The 18,470-nt window shown below is 36.0% G+C and overlaps 1 protein-coding gene across 1 annotated transcript in view; it reads right to left on the bottom strand.

The window, feature by feature from the left end:
• The window catches only part of LOC306876059 (syntaxin-binding protein 5-like), a gene marked incomplete at its 3' end in the record, with an annotated part of 142,608 nt that overhangs the window by 13,773 nt on the left and 110,365 nt on the right, over positions 1-18,470 (bottom strand). The window contains exons 17-22 of the mRNA XM_079426957.1: positions 18,190-18,315; positions 16,132-16,283; positions 13,947-14,015; positions 12,679-12,744; positions 5,710-5,814; positions 2,779-2,832 (exon numbers count right to left, since the gene is read on the bottom strand). Coding sequence (XP_079283083.1) covers positions 2,779-2,832; positions 5,710-5,814; positions 12,679-12,744; positions 13,947-14,015; positions 16,132-16,283; positions 18,190-18,315 — 572 coding nt within the window. The remainder of the gene's footprint in view (positions 1-2,778; positions 2,833-5,709; positions 5,815-12,678; positions 12,745-13,946; positions 14,016-16,131; positions 16,284-18,189; positions 18,316-18,470) is intronic.

Below are 18,470 nucleotides of genomic sequence, written 5' to 3'. Positions count from 1 at the left end.
AGCAGTCATATAATAGCAGCTTTAATCAGCCAAAAATCATTCTGGTTTGAAAAGGAAAATGGAAGGGAAAAGGAAAATGGTAAGGAAAGGGAAAAGGAAATTGGAACGGAAAAAGGGAAAAGTATAATGGAAAGGGAAGAAAAAAGGGAAAAGAAAAGGAAATGAAAAAAGGAAAATAAAAAGGCAAAAGAAAAGGAAATAAAATGGGAAAAGGAAAAAAAACGAGGAACAGGAAAAGGAAATTAAAATGTAAAGAGAAGTATAAATACAAAAAGAAAAAATGAAAAGGGACAAGAGAAAGAACATGGAAAAGGAAAGGAAAGTTGCAGGTAATGGTATCTGTTCAAAAAATTAAGCATTCAGAGAGGCTTTCTCATCCCTTCTCAACTCAGACACTTGAAATGACGAAGGTGGAGGACTTGATTTTAAAGAAAAACAGAAGCTTCCATCTGCAGTCTATTTATGCAGGAAGTTGAGGGAGGTCTGGTTTTGTATGCAGGAAAAGACCCAGATTCAAACTCCCTGCATCTAAAACAGTACATTTTTCAACAACACCGCCAACACACCTGGATCAAAGTCTTACTAGCTTCTACCTGAGAGAGAGACATCCTGTAGCCAGAAGCTCTCAGACGGAGGCAGCCTGTTTATATGTTCCACAGTCTCCTCTAGGTTTTGACTGGCTCTTTTGACACTCTAGCTGTATATTTCCCTCCCTTCCTCCATTTTATATCTATCTATCAATCATTTTCATGCCAACGCAGCCATCCAAATCCACGACTGTCTGCTGTCATTTCATATCCATGGGATATTTACTCAGTCATTTTTATATCACACAGTAGACTTGGCAACCAAAACTTTGCCACTGACTCACGGTGAAACAAAACACTATTAAGAACACCATCTGTAGTATGTTTGAGAAACTTCATTTTAAAGACTACATTTGTTAGTTCATATTTTCTTGTGTGCACAAGTTTTTATAGAGTAAGTTATACACTAACATTTAAAAGTTTGGGGTCAGTGATATTTTCTATATAAAATATATTATGGTTTCCACCAAAATAATTAAGCAGCACATCTGTTTTCAACAATGATAATAATAAGAAAAGTTTCTTGAGCACTAAAATCAGCACATTAGAATGATTTCTGAAGGATCGTGTGACACTCAAGACTGGAATATTGGCTGGTGAAAATACAGCTTTGCTATCACAGGAATAAATTGAAAACATTTAATTTAAATTGTAATAATATTCCAACAATATTCCTGCTTCATACTGTATTTTTATTCAAATAAATGCACTGTTGGTGAGCATTTTTTCTTTCAAAAACATTTAAAAAATCTTACCAATCTGAAAGTTATGAATGTCTCTCTCTATGTTTTATTTTTGTAAAAAAAATATTGTTACATTACAAACACATTTTACAATATACTCTCATGACACTAACTAAAATCCAATTTAATATGGTAACTGAGTAGGAACACAGCATCTTCAGATGATTGTCATGAAAGTCAGAGAACATCATCTTAGAGCGTCAGGATGAGAAAGCCCAAAAAATGGAGCCCAAATGGAGATGTCTTTACCTCGGTTTTCCCTGGCCTGCACCAGGGACAGAGTTTCTAAATGAGCCCAGGTTCATGAAAAGATCCAAACTGAATGTTTAGGATAGTAGAAAATATTGCAAAAGCCTTGGTGCATTCAAGGGGAGACGGTTCTAAGCACAAAACTACAGAGAACTCTCTATTTGAGCCACACACACACACACACACGTTACACTCACACAACACTCATAAATTGCCTTTCTAATAAGTATTGATTTTTTATGTCCTTTTTCTGTTTTCATGACCTAAACCTTCAAGATATTTTCATATTACAAAATGACCCAAGACTCGCTTTCTAAGTTCTAATATTTTTCCAAGCACAAATCGAAACCTTCGAGGATTAGAAACAAGAGTAATCACTCATGGCCCAGACGGTCTATTTTCCTTTGTAATGCGGCACAGCTTGACCTGTTGAAGGAACACTTTTATTATTACACATTAGGTGAAGTTTGGCACAAGAAATTGGAGAGGAAATTGTTCAGCCCTCAGCGAGAGGTGTGTTAGTCACAGCCTAGCATGAAACAAAAAGCCAGACAAAAGGGGAAAAAAAGGAAAAGAAAACAAAGAAAGATATTCAGCGAAAGAGACAGAGTGAGACAATTTGGAGTATTTCCGTACAAGGCTGAAGAATGATCCAAGTCACGATGAGGCAAGCTCACTTGCAGAGAATGATCTCATTACATTAGTGCATGTCGTTCAGAGGTAGAAGATGGTCCAATCACAAATGAGCAGGCTTTTCATAGAGTTAGAGAATGGTCCAATAGTGTTAGAGCATGTTCTGAGGTATAGAATGACCCAATTACGATGGAGCAAGGCCTTTAAGACGTAAAGGATGAACCAGTCGCGAAAGAGCAAGATTTCAGAGTGATACCTTTCTTAACTTAAGAATGAGTATGTTGAACAAACCACCTTTGTAAACACTTGCAAAATGTACATTGAGAAGCATAATTCAATAAATAAATAAAAGGCCACACGCAGAGATGTGAGGAGGGAAATTTAGCGCCACGTCATGAACTCAAATGAGAAGAAAGTGAAAGAATAAAAAAACATTAAATATGAACTGTAAAATGCAAAGACAAGGGGCTTCATCATGTCATTCTCAACAGGATGGAAACAGAGAAAGTTGATGCATCGAAGGCAAGAATAAAGAAAAAGGTCTGCTCGCTTTCGGCCTACCGTACCAAGATCAGTCTTAAGATCTGTGGGTAGACTTAACTTTCTGCCTGGTCCCTTGACTGAAACAAAAATAGGACAGAAAGGGGCAATTAATCCAGTTAAGAAAACAAAACAAAAAGGCCAAATAAAGAGATCCGCTCAAATTAAAATAAAAAAAAAAAGAAAATAATTTAGTGTAACACATGCAGGTGTACACACTGACATGTAATATTTCATTCGACAGTCATGCCTGATTGCATACTGCCACCAGATAAACAGATTTGTCTGTTTTTAGACAAGCAAACACATGCATGCAGAACGCACTTCAAATGCATAACTCAAAATTCTTTTTTTTTTTTTAAATTTCCATTTGCTTCCATGTTGATAGGGGGAAAAAAATGCATGAATCAATCAAAATAACTGCAAAATATACAGACTGGATCTATTGTACTGTAATAAACAGAAACCACAAAAACCCACACAGAAACCAATCACGAATTAAAGTGTAATCAGATAAACAAAGTGAGGTCAACATTTTGCAAGCATTTTGCACTGTAAAGGTTAGAGTGTATACCGAGCTGAATGTCTAATATGGCAGGACTACTGTTGAAATGGGATTTAAAAGAAAATCTGAAAAACTATGTATGAGTGGATCCAAAATACTAATTCAAAATCAGTTTCCAATGCTATGTAGGCACATACATTTAATAACCAGGCATGGTATCCCAAAGAACATCTTTCAAAGTCTCTATTTATATGATGTACTCCAGAACACTAAAACACATCGAGCAGAATACTTCCCAAGATGACACTCTTCTCCTAAGCATCATTTCGATTAAATGATTTTAAAGTAGGGTGTGATTTTAGAATGTCATTTTCAACAGGATGCTAATGCTTTTCCAATTATGGATTCTACGAAATGGTTTGATGAATGCAATTTGCTTTCCTATGTTGACCAAAGAGGTCTATAATAGCTGGAGAAAGCTATCCATTAGAAGTTCACCAAATGGCATTAACTGACCCCCTGCTAACTGGATACTAGCAAACCAAACCGATAGCCAAATATATATATATATATATATATATATATATATATATATATATATATAGAGAGAGAGAGAGAGAGAGAGAGAGAGAGATGGAGATGTATCATCCTCTCTCTCCATCTCTTCTTCCATGTATGTGGAGTTGAATGAGATTTGAGTGTAAGACAAAATGGAAATTGCTCCTGAAAATGGCAGTAATTAACATTCTGGGATCAATAACCTGTGCCTTAGATGTTGATTATTCCCATTACTCTCTATACTGATCAAATCAATCTCTGCACACATGTGCAGGTGTGTAAACATGAAAGAGAGATCCACAGTAAGTGTGGGCTACCTACACGTTAATATGAGAGCAGCACATTAAAGCCATTATACAAACTATATTCTCCCTGTGTGTGTTTTTTGTGTATAGACTATGAATAAACCCATGTTGGACATCTTTTGTTACTGTTATCCAGTGGCACAGCTACAATGGCAAACATAACAGCTGGCATCCACTGATTTCAACTTCAGACCTCAAGTATTATTGTTTTTTCCATGGGCACAATTTTAGGAGTCACTTAGCTGCTCGTTAGAACGTTCCGAGCACCATGGCTTCAATCCCGTTGACTTCTCTGTGAGCCTGACTCGGATGAACGGTAATTTGGGATTGTTTTTGGAATCATCTCAAAAAATGTCTTCTGCTATCCTGCACTGCAATTTGCATGAATTACCGACTCCTTTGCTTTCAGCTCACGTCATCTTCTGCTAATTCGTAGAGGCGGATATACTTCAGGAGTAAAGATTCCGACGCCAGACTCTACGATGAATTCAGAGGAATTTCATTCTCAGGAGCATGCATTAGCATTTTTGAGCCACAGTGTTGTTTTTAGCTGAAATAAAATGTCAAATCTTCAGCATTTTCCTCTCTTGTAAGCCTTTCATCAAAAATGCATTCATTTACTTCTGTCTGGCAAAAGAATACGTCACTACTTAGCATCACCTATTTGGTGACATTTGTAGTGACCCAGTATGTTTTTTTTTGTTAGTTTTTTTTAAAGTGAGCCAACACTTAAGGCCATTCACATGCAGCACATTTTCAAAAGTGAACAAAAGCATTATTAGCATATAATTCTCATGCTTGTAGCCATTCTCTCTGCCACGCTCTCGGAGACAAAGCTTTGCAGTCTGACACATTTGTGTAGTTATAATTTTAACTTTACTAAGTTAAAATTATAGGCATTTGAAATGGCTTTCATTACAAGTTTTAACAAAACTTAAACTTTATCAATGTATAGAATAACTAGAGCACTAATCATTGGTAAAATAAGTTACCCAATGAATTAATTCAATTTTAAGATATTGTAAATATCTTCAAAACAAGCATGTACTCAATAACACACATACTGTACAAGCATGGATGGCAGAGCTACTGAGGGCCAAAGAAAAACCCTTGAGAGCCTGTTGGGGTCTAACTAAAGCAAGTTTTTTTCTTTTCTTCTTTTGTTTGTCATACTGTACAATAAGTCAGCCAATGGAAACTACATATGACAAAAATTAAAACAGACTTTATTTGCATGTAAAAGTGTCATCTGACCCTACTGGACCTCAATGATCAACGCTGTCCGGGCTACAGTCACAATATCACCCCTCTCATCAACACACACAATACATACTACCTACTACCATGCCTCGATCACACACATGCCTACAATAGCCAAACGTGAAGCACACTTACGTACTCACACACACCTACACCTACACCTCAGCAGCACGGAGCGTAGCACAGGGCACTACGAGCGTGAGGCTACTTCTACTGCAGCATGCAACCCCCAAACAAACACCCACACACACGTAGATTTACACGGAGAAGCACATGAGCCGCGGGCTTGCTGTGTGTGGGTGTTTTTAAGGGGCTGGACACATTCTTACCATTGTCCAACAGGTAAAAGACAGGACTGTAGTGGCAGGACCGGAGGTTGGACACAGGTTCCCCTGTGCCTCGAGGGTCATTATGGAGGGAAGGGGTGTAGGGTGCTGGAAATCAGAGATCACACAGTCATTGACACATACCAGGCTCAATCAAATGCAGCCAAACAGCTTGTTATAGGTCAACGGGATTCATAACAGGACGCTAAAAGAGGAGAAAATCGCACACAAGGAATTTTAAAATAATCTGTTATTGTCTAACTCAAACACTTTACGGATCCTCACGAGGCTAAATCTGGTCTTTTTATGTGAATATGTAAATATGTAAATATGTGAATTTAAATTTCTTCAACAACTCCTCTTTCTTCTTTCAAAACGTTAATGCCAAAAACATTTGCTATTTCAGACAATATTTTCTCAAAAGTTGGATTAGAGTTCTTCGCCAACACACTTTCCGCAGTTTCCAAAAAAACAACAATCAAACAAAAATTAAAGCACAAAAGGCTATATCTCTATATTTATATATGAATAGATTCCACCACAAATGAAACACCTCTGCAATACTGGAGCTTCACATCAGTTGACATAGTGGTGTTTTAGACATGAACAAATTTTAAAATTAATTCATTATGTACTCATCTTGGTCAGGCAGAAAGCACAGATCCTGTTTACTTCATGCGGGAAAAATATCTGAAACGGTTTGTCAGTCGTAAAGTTGTGCTACTCTTGTTTAATTAATTAATTAATTTACATATAATGCTAATATAAAATAAATATAAAATACTATAACCATATTCTAAAAATTATTTAAAAAAATGATGTTAAAACAAAACAGAAATCCATTATTTTTCTATATAATTTAGGCTGGTCTAGCTGATGGTAATTTAACACTTATGGTGCTTAAATGCTTACATGCTTCTTTATTGATAAGTTTGAATTAAAGTAACTTTTGGTTTTGAACATAATTTTGAATCTGTTAAGTGATGTATAAAAAGAGCATTTTCCCTTGCATTGACCTTTGTTCAATGTGCATTTCTTAGAAAATATCTGGTAGAATTTTTTTTGAGCAGCAACTGACAAGCTTTTTTTTTCAAGTATTGAGGACATTTAAGCACACACAGAAGAGTGGAAATGTACCCTGCATTTAACCTCATCAGACCAGATTAATTAATAATACTCACAAATCACTGCAGGTGTCGACCTGACAGTAAAAATCATGATTGCTGTGTGAATTGAGGCCAAACTGCCCAGGTTAAAGATGAGAGAACAGCATTGTGAGAGACTGACAAGTGTATTGCAGGACTCCTGGTTATTCTGCTTTAACAATAATGACCTTCCTCAATCTTTTCTGGAACCATCTGCCCTTCTTTAAAGCTTCATTGTGCTCTCATTTAAAATCTTGCCTACTGATGCCGATATGAACTCAGGACTGCCCACATTGTTTCACCCATCTGTGGTGCAGTATTTTCTTACAAATAAGAAAAAGTAACTAAAACTAAAAGTTAACACTCTGTAAATACACACCCATTTAAGAAAATACAGAAATTAAATCAAATTGTCAAATGCATACAACAACATTTCAATAGTAAACATAGAAAGGAAAAAAAAAATAAAAAATAAAATAAAAAGCGATACTTATATCCTTTGCCGGTGTCCTAGCCCGGTGGAGTCGATGGTCTTTACACTCTTTGGTCTTCAAACTAAGAGGGCTTCACACGAGGGCTGCCGTGGTATAATAATAACCTTTTTTATACCTATCTAACAAATCACTGCTAGAATTCAGCTGAACCCACTTTCCTATTAATCACTAAAAATGGCCAAGCAAGTGCACACACTGACAAGATACGCGGTACAGTATGAGACCAAACGCGATTTCAGCAACTCTCAACATAGTTAAGTATCTAAAAACAGGGTTATTATTAATTTTTAATGAAACGTGAATAAAGTGCTCTTTCCAGTCTAAAAAAGGAAAAATAGAAATGCCAAAGAAGGTAATTTATTATTATTATTATTACTATTATTATGGCAAGAAATCAATTATTTTACTCAACAATGGTGGCATTAAATTGATCAAATGATCTATGTATTAAAGAATCCTAAAAATAAATTAATGTTTTAATGTTTGATTGAATAAGTCTTGGTGAGCTTAAGATACTCTTTAAAAAACATTAATAACCCTGCATTTTGGAGTTCTGTATGTTTGTTTCACTTTGGTTTTTACGTTATATTTAAAACATTGGTAACACTTTAGAATGGGGAACACGTATTCACTATTAACTACGACTTTTCCCTCAATAAATTCCTAATTTGCTGGTTATTAATAGTTAGTAAGGTAGTTGTTAAATTTAGGTATTGGGTAGGATTAGGGATGTAGAATAAGGTCATGTAGAATAAGCCATTAATATATGCTTAATAACTACTAATACATGGCTAATATTCTAGTAATATGCATGCTAATAAGCAGCTAGTTAGGAGACCTTAAAATAAAGTGTTACCAAAACATTAGTAACATTATTTCCCCAAATGCAATTTATGTGCCATTTATCTACTGCAGCAATCAAGATGAAGTTACACTGTAAAAATAAACTAAAATAAAAAATACAATAAAAAGGTCATTATTCATTGATTCCATTTACTGACACAATGCAATGAAGTGTAAAATTCAAAATACAGGTAGTAAAAATAATAATAATATCAGTGTAGTAGCTGTGGTTTGGAACATGTAGCTAACTTCTAGCTGGACTTTAGCTACAGCTATGTATGCTAGTATGAAAAACAGCTTAACCACCTAAATGATCAAATTAGACCAGCTAATAAAGAGCTGGAAACAGACTACCAAATTCCAGAATACTGTAATAACAGGGTTTAGACTGAAAATGTTACCATAAAAGTAATCTTTCATCAGGAGGAAATGTTTTGAATATTTCATGATGGTATGACACATTAAGTAAAGCTTTTGTGCTGTAGAAACTGTTTAATGCACACTCATCTCTGCAGGTTAGACAATTACAATAAGCTCATCAGAAAAATGGAAAACAAATTACCGCTTTCTGTTCTTTCAAATCCCTTTTCTTTTGCTCCCATTTTTCCCTTTCATTCCAGAATAATCTTTTTCTAAAAATATCTTTGCGACCAGTGATGGCTGACATTTCAGCTTATTAACCACCTGGCAATGTGCCGCAATCAACAGGGTCTCAGCAACCCACCTCACCCTGCTGAAAAAAACAACACCCGCACAAACAACAAACACCAACAACCAGTCGACTAGACAGATAGAGATAACACCTATGAGAACTTCAAAGTGGAGTGCAGCCCAATTACTGGACTTAAAGCAGAGCAGGGTAGACCGAAAATCAGAGAGGTCAGAAATGATACTGTATGAGTAAGTGCCAAGAAATAAGATGAGATGATGATGTAAAAATCAAGCCTTTTTCAGAACAAGTAAATACATTAGCAGCTAAAGCAGAGTGTATTTTTATGTCAACTGAGGTGATGCTAGCACAGGAAGTGTTTGTAATGGTAAAGGATTTGTGCCCCTGAGCAAACGCATGAAAACAGTGCCAGAAACACCCGCGCAACATTGAGTCCATTCATTATTCATCTATTCTGGCTTAATGCTACTTTAAAAAGCACACATCTAAAAGCTGAGATAGAAGTATTAACAGATAGAAAAGGTCAAATAACAACAGTGCCATCAAACATTTATTTGACGCAGCCAATTTCCATCATCTCAGGGTTCAAAATGTTTCCTGTGAATGTAGCACAACAAACAGAGTAATATGCAAATAACATCCTTTCGTCTGTGGTAAGGCACAAAGTTAATAGAGGACCTGGATTCCTGATCCCTGTCTGTTTTAATGCTTCTTCAACGATGGGAAATTTTATGTCCAGTATTTATTTTATTTATTTATTTATTTTTTTTAACCATCGTTCAAAACAAAACAAAAACATGTAATTCATATTTTTAAATGCCTTTCATAGACAGATTTTATTGGGGATTTATTTAGTTTATTTTATTTTACAAACTATGATCTACACAAAATTAAATAATAATAAATTCAATATTGCTTGAATCTGTGTAAAATTATGACAGTACCTTAATGGAATAATTCCACCACAACAGCCCCCCCCCCCCCCCCCCCCCCCCAAAAAAAAAAATTAATAAAAAAAATAAAATAAAATAAAGGTAATAATTTAAGTTAGTGTGTGTACTTGTATGCTGAATTGACACAACGGTGTCACACAATGATGTGTGAAGAAAAAAAATATATGAAAAAATTTAAGGGCAAAACATTTATTCTTCATACCTAGTATATAATACACAAAATAGTCAATATTTACATTATTCTGCATAATTTCCAATCAGCTGTCATTGTGCCATGTTAAAAAAAGTGAAAATATAATTTAATTGTAGGATACTTGACAATAGCTTTAACAAGCCAAAGAAGTCCAAAAACATTATTCCAAAACATTTAAAATGTCTTACCATCAAGGCAGAATGCTATTAATTACATTATTTAAGATGTAGTGAGGGAAAAGTGATGCATGTACCGTATGACAACTGTTTGACAATGCTATACAACAGACTAACAGACTATAACAGCTCCCATATGAAACACCCAGGCACATTTACCAAATACCAAACATGAGTGCAATGAAATACATACAGTAAACACAAACAAATAATGGGTTAGTATTCTCCTTCCTCATCATTATTTATATGTTCTCTATAGTCCTTTAGAATCTCTGATGCCCAGAATCTCAGTCCAATTTTTGGCTGAATTCCCCAGCCAATCGTAGAAGGCCATTTCCCGACTCCTGTCATAATAGCTGCTTCCACAAAATCATATCTGAATTACTCAGCAGCCTGGAGCCAACCCAACAAATCCCACAGAAGAAAACACAGAAAGGATACTGTTCTGACAGCCAGCTCTTTACCACAGAACATTCTAGAGAAAGTCACACACATGTGACTCCTGTGCTTCGTTACAGGCTTGAGATCTTAAAGGAACTGTTCAACCAGAATTGACAACTCTGTCACTGTTGCATGAAAACGAGTATTCTTCAATACACCAACTTTTCTGTATTCCACAGAAGACATACATTTATATAGGTTTGTTAATTTTCACTTTTTGGTGAATTATTCCTTCAAATGCTTGATACACAGCCCCATTTCAGAAGTAAATCTCATGTCTCCTTTCTTTCTCTCAAACTGTTAATGTCAGGCTACAGCTCAGCTTGCCTTCCCAAGCGACTTCCACCTTTCAGGCTGCCTGCTGAGCTGGGAACTGGGAAAACAAGCAGAGGCTTCAACTGCACTGAGACATGAGAGTGAAGTGAGAGAGAGAAAAACAGACAGCAAATTTTGTATTCTTGAGACACCACACAAAATGTGCCTCTGATATTTCAAACAATAACTTAAAAAAAGGCACAATACGATATTTCTTCCCCTGAGAAATCAAAGCTTTACTGAAATAATTCTTCTAAATTAAGAGCTCTATTTAGATCCTCAAGGACACACACTGTTGTTGTCATCATGTTCATCCCACAGAGGCGATGCAAACATTGAGTAGAGCTCTGTAAACATTATCATATCCTCATAAAAATTCTACACAGGTTATGATGGCTTTAAAGAAGTAAGAAGAAACAAAGACATCGGAAGTAAGAGAGCAGAGGAAAAAACCTCCGGGGACTGAAGACCTGTGCTGTGGGGAAACTGAAAAGAGGACAGAAAAGAAAAAGATGAAAACTGTTGGTTTGATGAAGGTTTGAAGGTTTTTGTGAATGTCACTATTTTAACGCTTTTGTTGTTAAAGCTGAAATGTGTGACATTTGCATCACCAGTGGAATTTCAAAAATAATGACTGTTATCAAACAGGTTTTTTTTTTTTTAAACACTCCCCCATCATTAGGTGCGTTTCCATTACAGATGGGAAAGACTTTTGCAATATTTTTTAAATGTCGATTAAAAAACTATTGCAAAATGACAGGGTTTCCCTTAACCAAAGTTATGCGACTAAAACATAATTTTTTCCCTCTCGCAAAAAGTCATAACGACCGATGTTGGGAGGTTAATGTATATCACAGCCACTGCACTAGCCATTATTTTTAATCATAGGAGCTGTGGACGTGTATCTTTAGCAAAGCAGCATGGAGAGCCGCTTCTGAAACATGCCGTGGCGCGCTGGTATAAATACGAAAAAAAAAAAAAAATACTGATTCAATTGCAGTTTTGAGATATATTCCCTTTTAAATTTGCCTGAAAAACCACCACATGTGAGCATAAAAAGGTTTTTGCAATATATATGGGAGTTTTTGTGAAATTGACATGTTTCCATTTGGTGTATTTTCAATTTGCAATATCAATTTGCGCATTTTGAATGGTTTTGGAAACGTGGCTACTGTTTCCTTTGGGGTGTGGCTATTAGAGATGTGTGTGGTTATATTGGGGTTATTATAGGTGTGGCTAAACATCGGTTTGGCCATCAGAACTAGGAGTAGGTGTGATTATCAAAGGTGATATGGCGATTTGAGGTGGGCGTGGTCATGAGTGGGTGTGGCTATAAAAAGTACGTGTAAGTAAGTGTGATTATCAGAGGTGATGAGGCAATGAGAGGTGTATAATACAAAAAGGCATAGAATAAGTATGCAAATTGGAACACACCCTAGGTGTGATTATGATATTTGATGTGGGTGTGGCTTTATTTAGTAACCGTGACCAATAATGGATGTGGCTATAAAAGGTAGAATTAGGTGTGGTTATAAGAGGTGGGTGTGGCCAATCATGGGTGTGGCTAGCAGAAGTAAGTGTAGGTGTGATTATCAAAGGTGATACTGCCATTTGAGATAAGCTTGGTCATGATTGGGTGTGGCTATATGTGGCTATCAAAGATAGAAGTATAGGCGTATGCTTGATTATCAGAGGTGGTGAGATTATAATAGGTGTGTGCGGTTTTGAGTGGGTATGGTTACCTGAGGTGGGTGACTTGCTCCTCTCTAGGTCCAAAGACACCTGATTATCTGAAAGCTCTGTAAGGCCTGCCATGGAGGAAAATGGAAGGCACAGTAAGAGGAAGATGATGACAATAATCACCAGGTTCCATGACCACCAAACACATTTGCATGCATTAAATCACCAGGACAAACATTGTGGTCTGAGACACTATCACTATGATCCTGGAGCGATGCAAAGAAGATGTATAGACATCTTTTAAACTTTTAACTAAGCATATATGGTACATTTATAGCTATGATGTGGTTATTCTGTCTGTTGTGAATATGAGCTGTTCGACCACTGTAGGGTATATTAACTCCAGAATCAAGAGTGTGCACCAATAACAATTCCATGCATATGTGTGCATGCAGGAGAGAGAAAAATTGCATCGATGTTACTCAAGGCACGACGTTAAAAACATGATAAGGCCTGCACTGCAGAAATATCATCACTTTGAAAGTGCATGTGTGTAAAAGGTTATCTGCAAAGTACATGCTTATCTAATCTTATTATTAAATTATGACAATAACTTTATTCATATGGTCATATACATGAATGCAGTGAAAGCCTCATTTTCACAAATGAGATTAATTCTTTTGGCAGGGTATATTTTTTTCTTTCTTTTTTAATTAAGATATTGCATTTTTGGGCCATCATGATTATCAGACACATTTCAGATTTTTTAAATAAAGTTCTACTTTATATAATGTAAATTCACAAGTCACTTACTGTACAATTAATTTATTTATTTTCTAAAAAGCTTCTTTTTTTTAGCAGTGTTGACTTAAATTTGTATTTTTTTATATTGACCCCCCCCCCCCCCCCCCCCAAACACACACACACACACACACACAAAAGTTCTATTTTTAAATGGAAAAGTCATGTTATTTTTTGTTCGTTTTCTTTTGTATACAGTGTGAGAATGTGGTCATGTGTGATTGGTTCATTACACAAACCTTTGGCACAAATCAATAAAACACTTAGCAAGGAGACAATCAAAGGTTGTAATTGGATGTTTCGATGTATGCAAATTCAGAATATGTGATATTCTGTAACAATTAATTTATTTATTACTATAAATATTACTATAAATAATGCTGCATTGAGTGTAATATGGTATGGTAATTCTACCTTTTGTAAACTTCATCAAAATAACATATTTTGATAAATGACATCCCATTGTCTGTGGTTTGCCTCCTTGCTGTTGTGTTGCCCCTATTAGCGTTTCACTGGAGACATGACTTACTCTGGTAGGAAGTACGGATCCGTTTCTTTGAATCGGAATAAAAGTTAGAAATGCCGCGCATGCAAAAGTCTGCAACAGCGCCCCCATGCCCCAGCACCACCACCCACGAGAGGAGACATGGAGCGAGGGAGGAAAAGAGGAGGAGAGAAGAACAAAACAGGCTCAGAGTGACAAAACGCATGTGACCGCAATCTGAGCAAGACCCAGTGTACTGAGGGAGAAAATTAAGGAATGAAAATAGGAAAATCCCAACCTTTTTTATTTCTATCGAAAACAACAAAATAAGGCAGAAAACAGAACTAAACATAAGGAAAAACCTTTCAAGATCAACAGCCACCACAGAAGGTGGCACTGAAATTGTACAAACAAAACAAACAAACATAAATATTAACATAAATAGAAATGCCTTCTTTCTTCAGTGTCTATCTAAAAGTGTATATGTGAAGATTTATATGCATAAGTATTAGTATTATGGATTCATTTTGCTGATGAATACCCTATCTAAACCGAGTGTGAGCGTCTGACAGCAGGCGGATCACATGAGCTTTGCTGTTTTCGTACCCACTGGAAGTTGCTGCATCACAATGTCACATTTTGTTGATTGTAAGGTAACCATTTTAATGTTATTATCATGTCGCTGCACACACAATGTAAACTGCAGCACTGCTGATACAGTGGGGTCCAAAAGTCTGAGACCTGTGGGATTCAAAATGTATTTCAAACCTGGATTTAGAATTTAAATTATATTTAAATATATATATTTATATTTAAATAATATTTTTTTATAATAAAACAGGAATACTTCCTGCATCTTTTGCTTCCAATCAAATAAGCCTATTTTGACTTATATTCTCAGTCAGGCATGATTACCATTCAAAAGTTTGGGGTCAGTGATTGATTGATTGATTGATTGATCAAAAAAATCTTTAAAAAAGCGTCATATGACCACTTTAATTATATTTTAAATATATTTAAAAAGAAAACAGTTATTTTATACTGTAATAACAATTCACAATATTACTATTTTCACTGTATTTTTGATTATATGTAGCCTGTGTGAGTATGAGATAAAAAAATATATAGTATATAAAAATACTATTAAAATACAAAATTACGAAAAAAATTTTAATGACTGAAAATTGTTGTGTGTGCTCAAAATATATATATATATATATATATATATATATGGATGCACTAAATACAAATTTTTATTATACTGAAAATATAATAATAAAAAAAAAAAACTGCATTCAAAATTTCAAAATAGAAACATTTTGACCAGTGGTCTCAGACTTTTGGATCCCACCATAAAGAGAATGACTAAAGAATGTAATCAATGATAGAACAAAAACTGAGTGGGACTTCTGCTCCTTTCAGGTCATCAGATTGAAAAACAGATAGAGAGAGTAGAAAACAGTCTCTTTATACACACTGGCCTGAGTGTGTGGGTGAGCGTTAAGACGTTCTCTCTCTTTTTTAAGAGATTACATAAGCTATGGATCACTCTTCGACCGTGCCGAACGACCTTTCTGCCCACCTCTGTATCTCCATGTCGGCTCTCGGTTTCTAAAGATACGGCTGCCTGAACACGAGGAGGGAGAGCGACCACTTTGAAGTGAGAAGCCAGCATGGCAGCCTCCCTGCAGCTTCCTTTTGATGAAGCTCTATGAAAACAGATCTTCATCTTTTTAGCTTTCACTTATGACATCTCCTTTCTCTGGATGGTCCGTGTGAGTGTGTATGTGCGTGAGCAGTCGGGGTAGGAGGAGAGAGGAGGGCAGGTGGAGCGAGATCTGTGCTGGATTAGTAACAGCGAGTCCGTATGGCAGGTTACGTTGTGTTCTCTGTTAGGTGTCGTGCTCAGGCAAAGACCAACAGCAACAGAGACACAACAGACGACATGCAGAGAAGGCAACCAGGAATGCAGTCTGTCCCATGCAGTTAAAGAGAGGGACTGTGTGCATGTGTTAAATGGACAAGAGACAGAATATTTACAGGCAAGGACAGAAGTTAGACAGCCTGAGATTTGCAAAGGTTGGTTTTGATAGCTGAAATGCTGAGCATGTTTGCAGATGCATGCCAGTGACGTGTGCGTTCACAGCTGATATTTATTTTACAGCGTTGCTACAAAGAAGCACACTGTATTTGAACATTTGTGGGATTCTGAGACACAGTGCATGTGTACCTGGTGTGGACTGCCGGTTTTTGCGAGGAGAGCGTGTTAGTCGCTGGAAAGGGTCTGCGGATCCGTACAGCTCCAGGGTGCTCATACACAGCAGAATGGTTTTCTGCAGGTAGTCCACCACTGCCAAACCATTGCAATTACCTAGAGCCAGCCTGCACAAACACACACACTCACTGATCATACACAACTATGTTTCATATTAGAAGTGTCAGTTATACAAAAACCCATCATAAAGTCCAGTTATGACAAACAATATTTCTAACAATCACAGTTATGTAAATATAATATGATTATTGAATGTGTCATACAGCTTTGCTCAGTTTACATTTCCATTGAAGAATCTTTGCTATGTTTATTTTTTTTTTCTTTTATTATTTTTGTATGTATTTTTAAAGTGAAATAAAAATAAATTGCATTTATGTGTTTATTTATTTTTGGCACTGGCCTGATGAAATGTTTGACAAAACAGATGCATACAGTCCACAAAACTAAACGGAATATATACAAATTATCCTGTTCAAAATTAAATATCTAAGGTCAAATTCTTAATATTAAAAATCTAAATAAGAAATAAATTCAAGAGAAATTCAAATGAATTCTGTTCTTTATATGTATCAAAAAATGCATCATAGTTACCACAAAAAACATTAACCAGCATAGCTGTTTTCGACATTGTTTCTTGAACACCAAATTAGCACATTAGAATGATTTTGGAAGGATGTGACACTGAAGACTGGAGTAATGACTGCTGAGACTCCTGAGACGGCTAAAGGCTGTTGCACAGTGGACGAGAAGTGCAGCGCTACGTCTTTAAAATTATTAAACATTGTTTTCTATGAGCGTACGCACACCAGTGGCACCATTCGGCGTCTATCCGCGGCACCTAGCAACAACTCAAAACAGACGAGACGAGACGGACCAGACGAGAAGCCGTGTCGCGTCTCGTCCGGTGTGCGACCAGCTTCAGAACCATCTTAGCACTGGAACAAATTAAACTTTAAAATATATTACAGGAAACAGTTATTTAACAGTTTTTCGTTATTATACACTTATAAATTATAATAATGTTTCACAATATAAATGTGTTTCACAATATAAATACTGTAAACACATTTCTGACCAAATAAACACATGAATATAATTTATGTTGTCTAGAATGCTAAACATCCAACAGGTTCTACAAGGGGTATGTAAAATGAGACTGATTTTAAAATGGTCCATTAATTACTGGTAAATCCCACAACTTGGGTCCAGTCATGAACAAATAATTCACGAGACACACTTACACAAATGCGTACTGAATTACACTGGGTCTTTCTGTGGAATTCAAAGTCTTTCTGACCATTGTAGCCAGACATCACCATGGTAACCTTTGCTCATAATAATGCTTTAGTGATTAAGATTGCACGTGGTTGTGACTGAATCAAAACAGGATGACAACAAGTGAAAGGTTCAAAAGAAGTCCAAATTATAATTAGAGTTTTACCACTTTAATCAAAAATCAAAGACCCTGCAAGCTGGAATAACAGCTGGACGCATGAGTCTGGAGTTTTTATGATGACAAAATCAATTACATTAAACATGGGAGCACTGATGTTTGATTACCGTACGCAGTTACACTTTATTTTAAGGTCCAATTCTTGCCATTACCAAAGCATTAACTATGATTTTTACCTCAATAAACTCCTAACTTGCTGCTTATTAATAGTTAGTAAGGTACTTGTGAAGTTTAGGGTCAGGGATGTAAAATATGGTCATGCAGAATATGTGCTTTATAAGTACTAATAAACAGCCAATATGTTAATAACAGGCATGATAATAAGAAACTAGATAATTGTGAGAATTGGTTCCAGTAAGTGCTGTTCCATACTCATAAACCATAGTAAATAAATCCACACAAGTCCACAAAACCTTGGTATTACCATGGTACTGTATAGCAAAATACTATAGTATTTAATTTCAAGGCAAAATGGAAAACAGAATTTTAAATTAGAGGAAAAAGTAAGGATTCTATTGGCTGAATAAAATAGATGACATAAAAGAGGAAGGGCCACTTACAGTCCATAGGCGGAGTTTAAATCCAAGCTGGTGATTTGTTGTGGCGGTTCTCCATCGACCCATAATAACTGAACCACCAGCTCCGCCTGGTACCCAGGAGGCATTCGGATCATACGATCTTTAACCCTGTGATGAGAGTATTCAGATTCAGTACATGTGGAATCTATTTTGACTGTAACACTTTATTGACGTAATACTTTCTATGTAGAATTATCTAGTAAGCAAGCTAATCTTATCAAGTCCTATATAGGAAAACATAAATATTGAGCAATTGCTGCATA

The sequence above is a fragment of the Barbus barbus genome (genome assembly GCF_936440315.1).
Source record: "Barbus barbus genome assembly, chromosome: 10".
Classification (NCBI taxonomy): domain Eukaryota; kingdom Metazoa; phylum Chordata; class Actinopteri; order Cypriniformes; family Cyprinidae; genus Barbus; species Barbus barbus.
The sequence above is the reverse complement of the archived record's forward strand: the minus strand, read 5'-3'. Positions and strand labels throughout refer to the sequence as shown.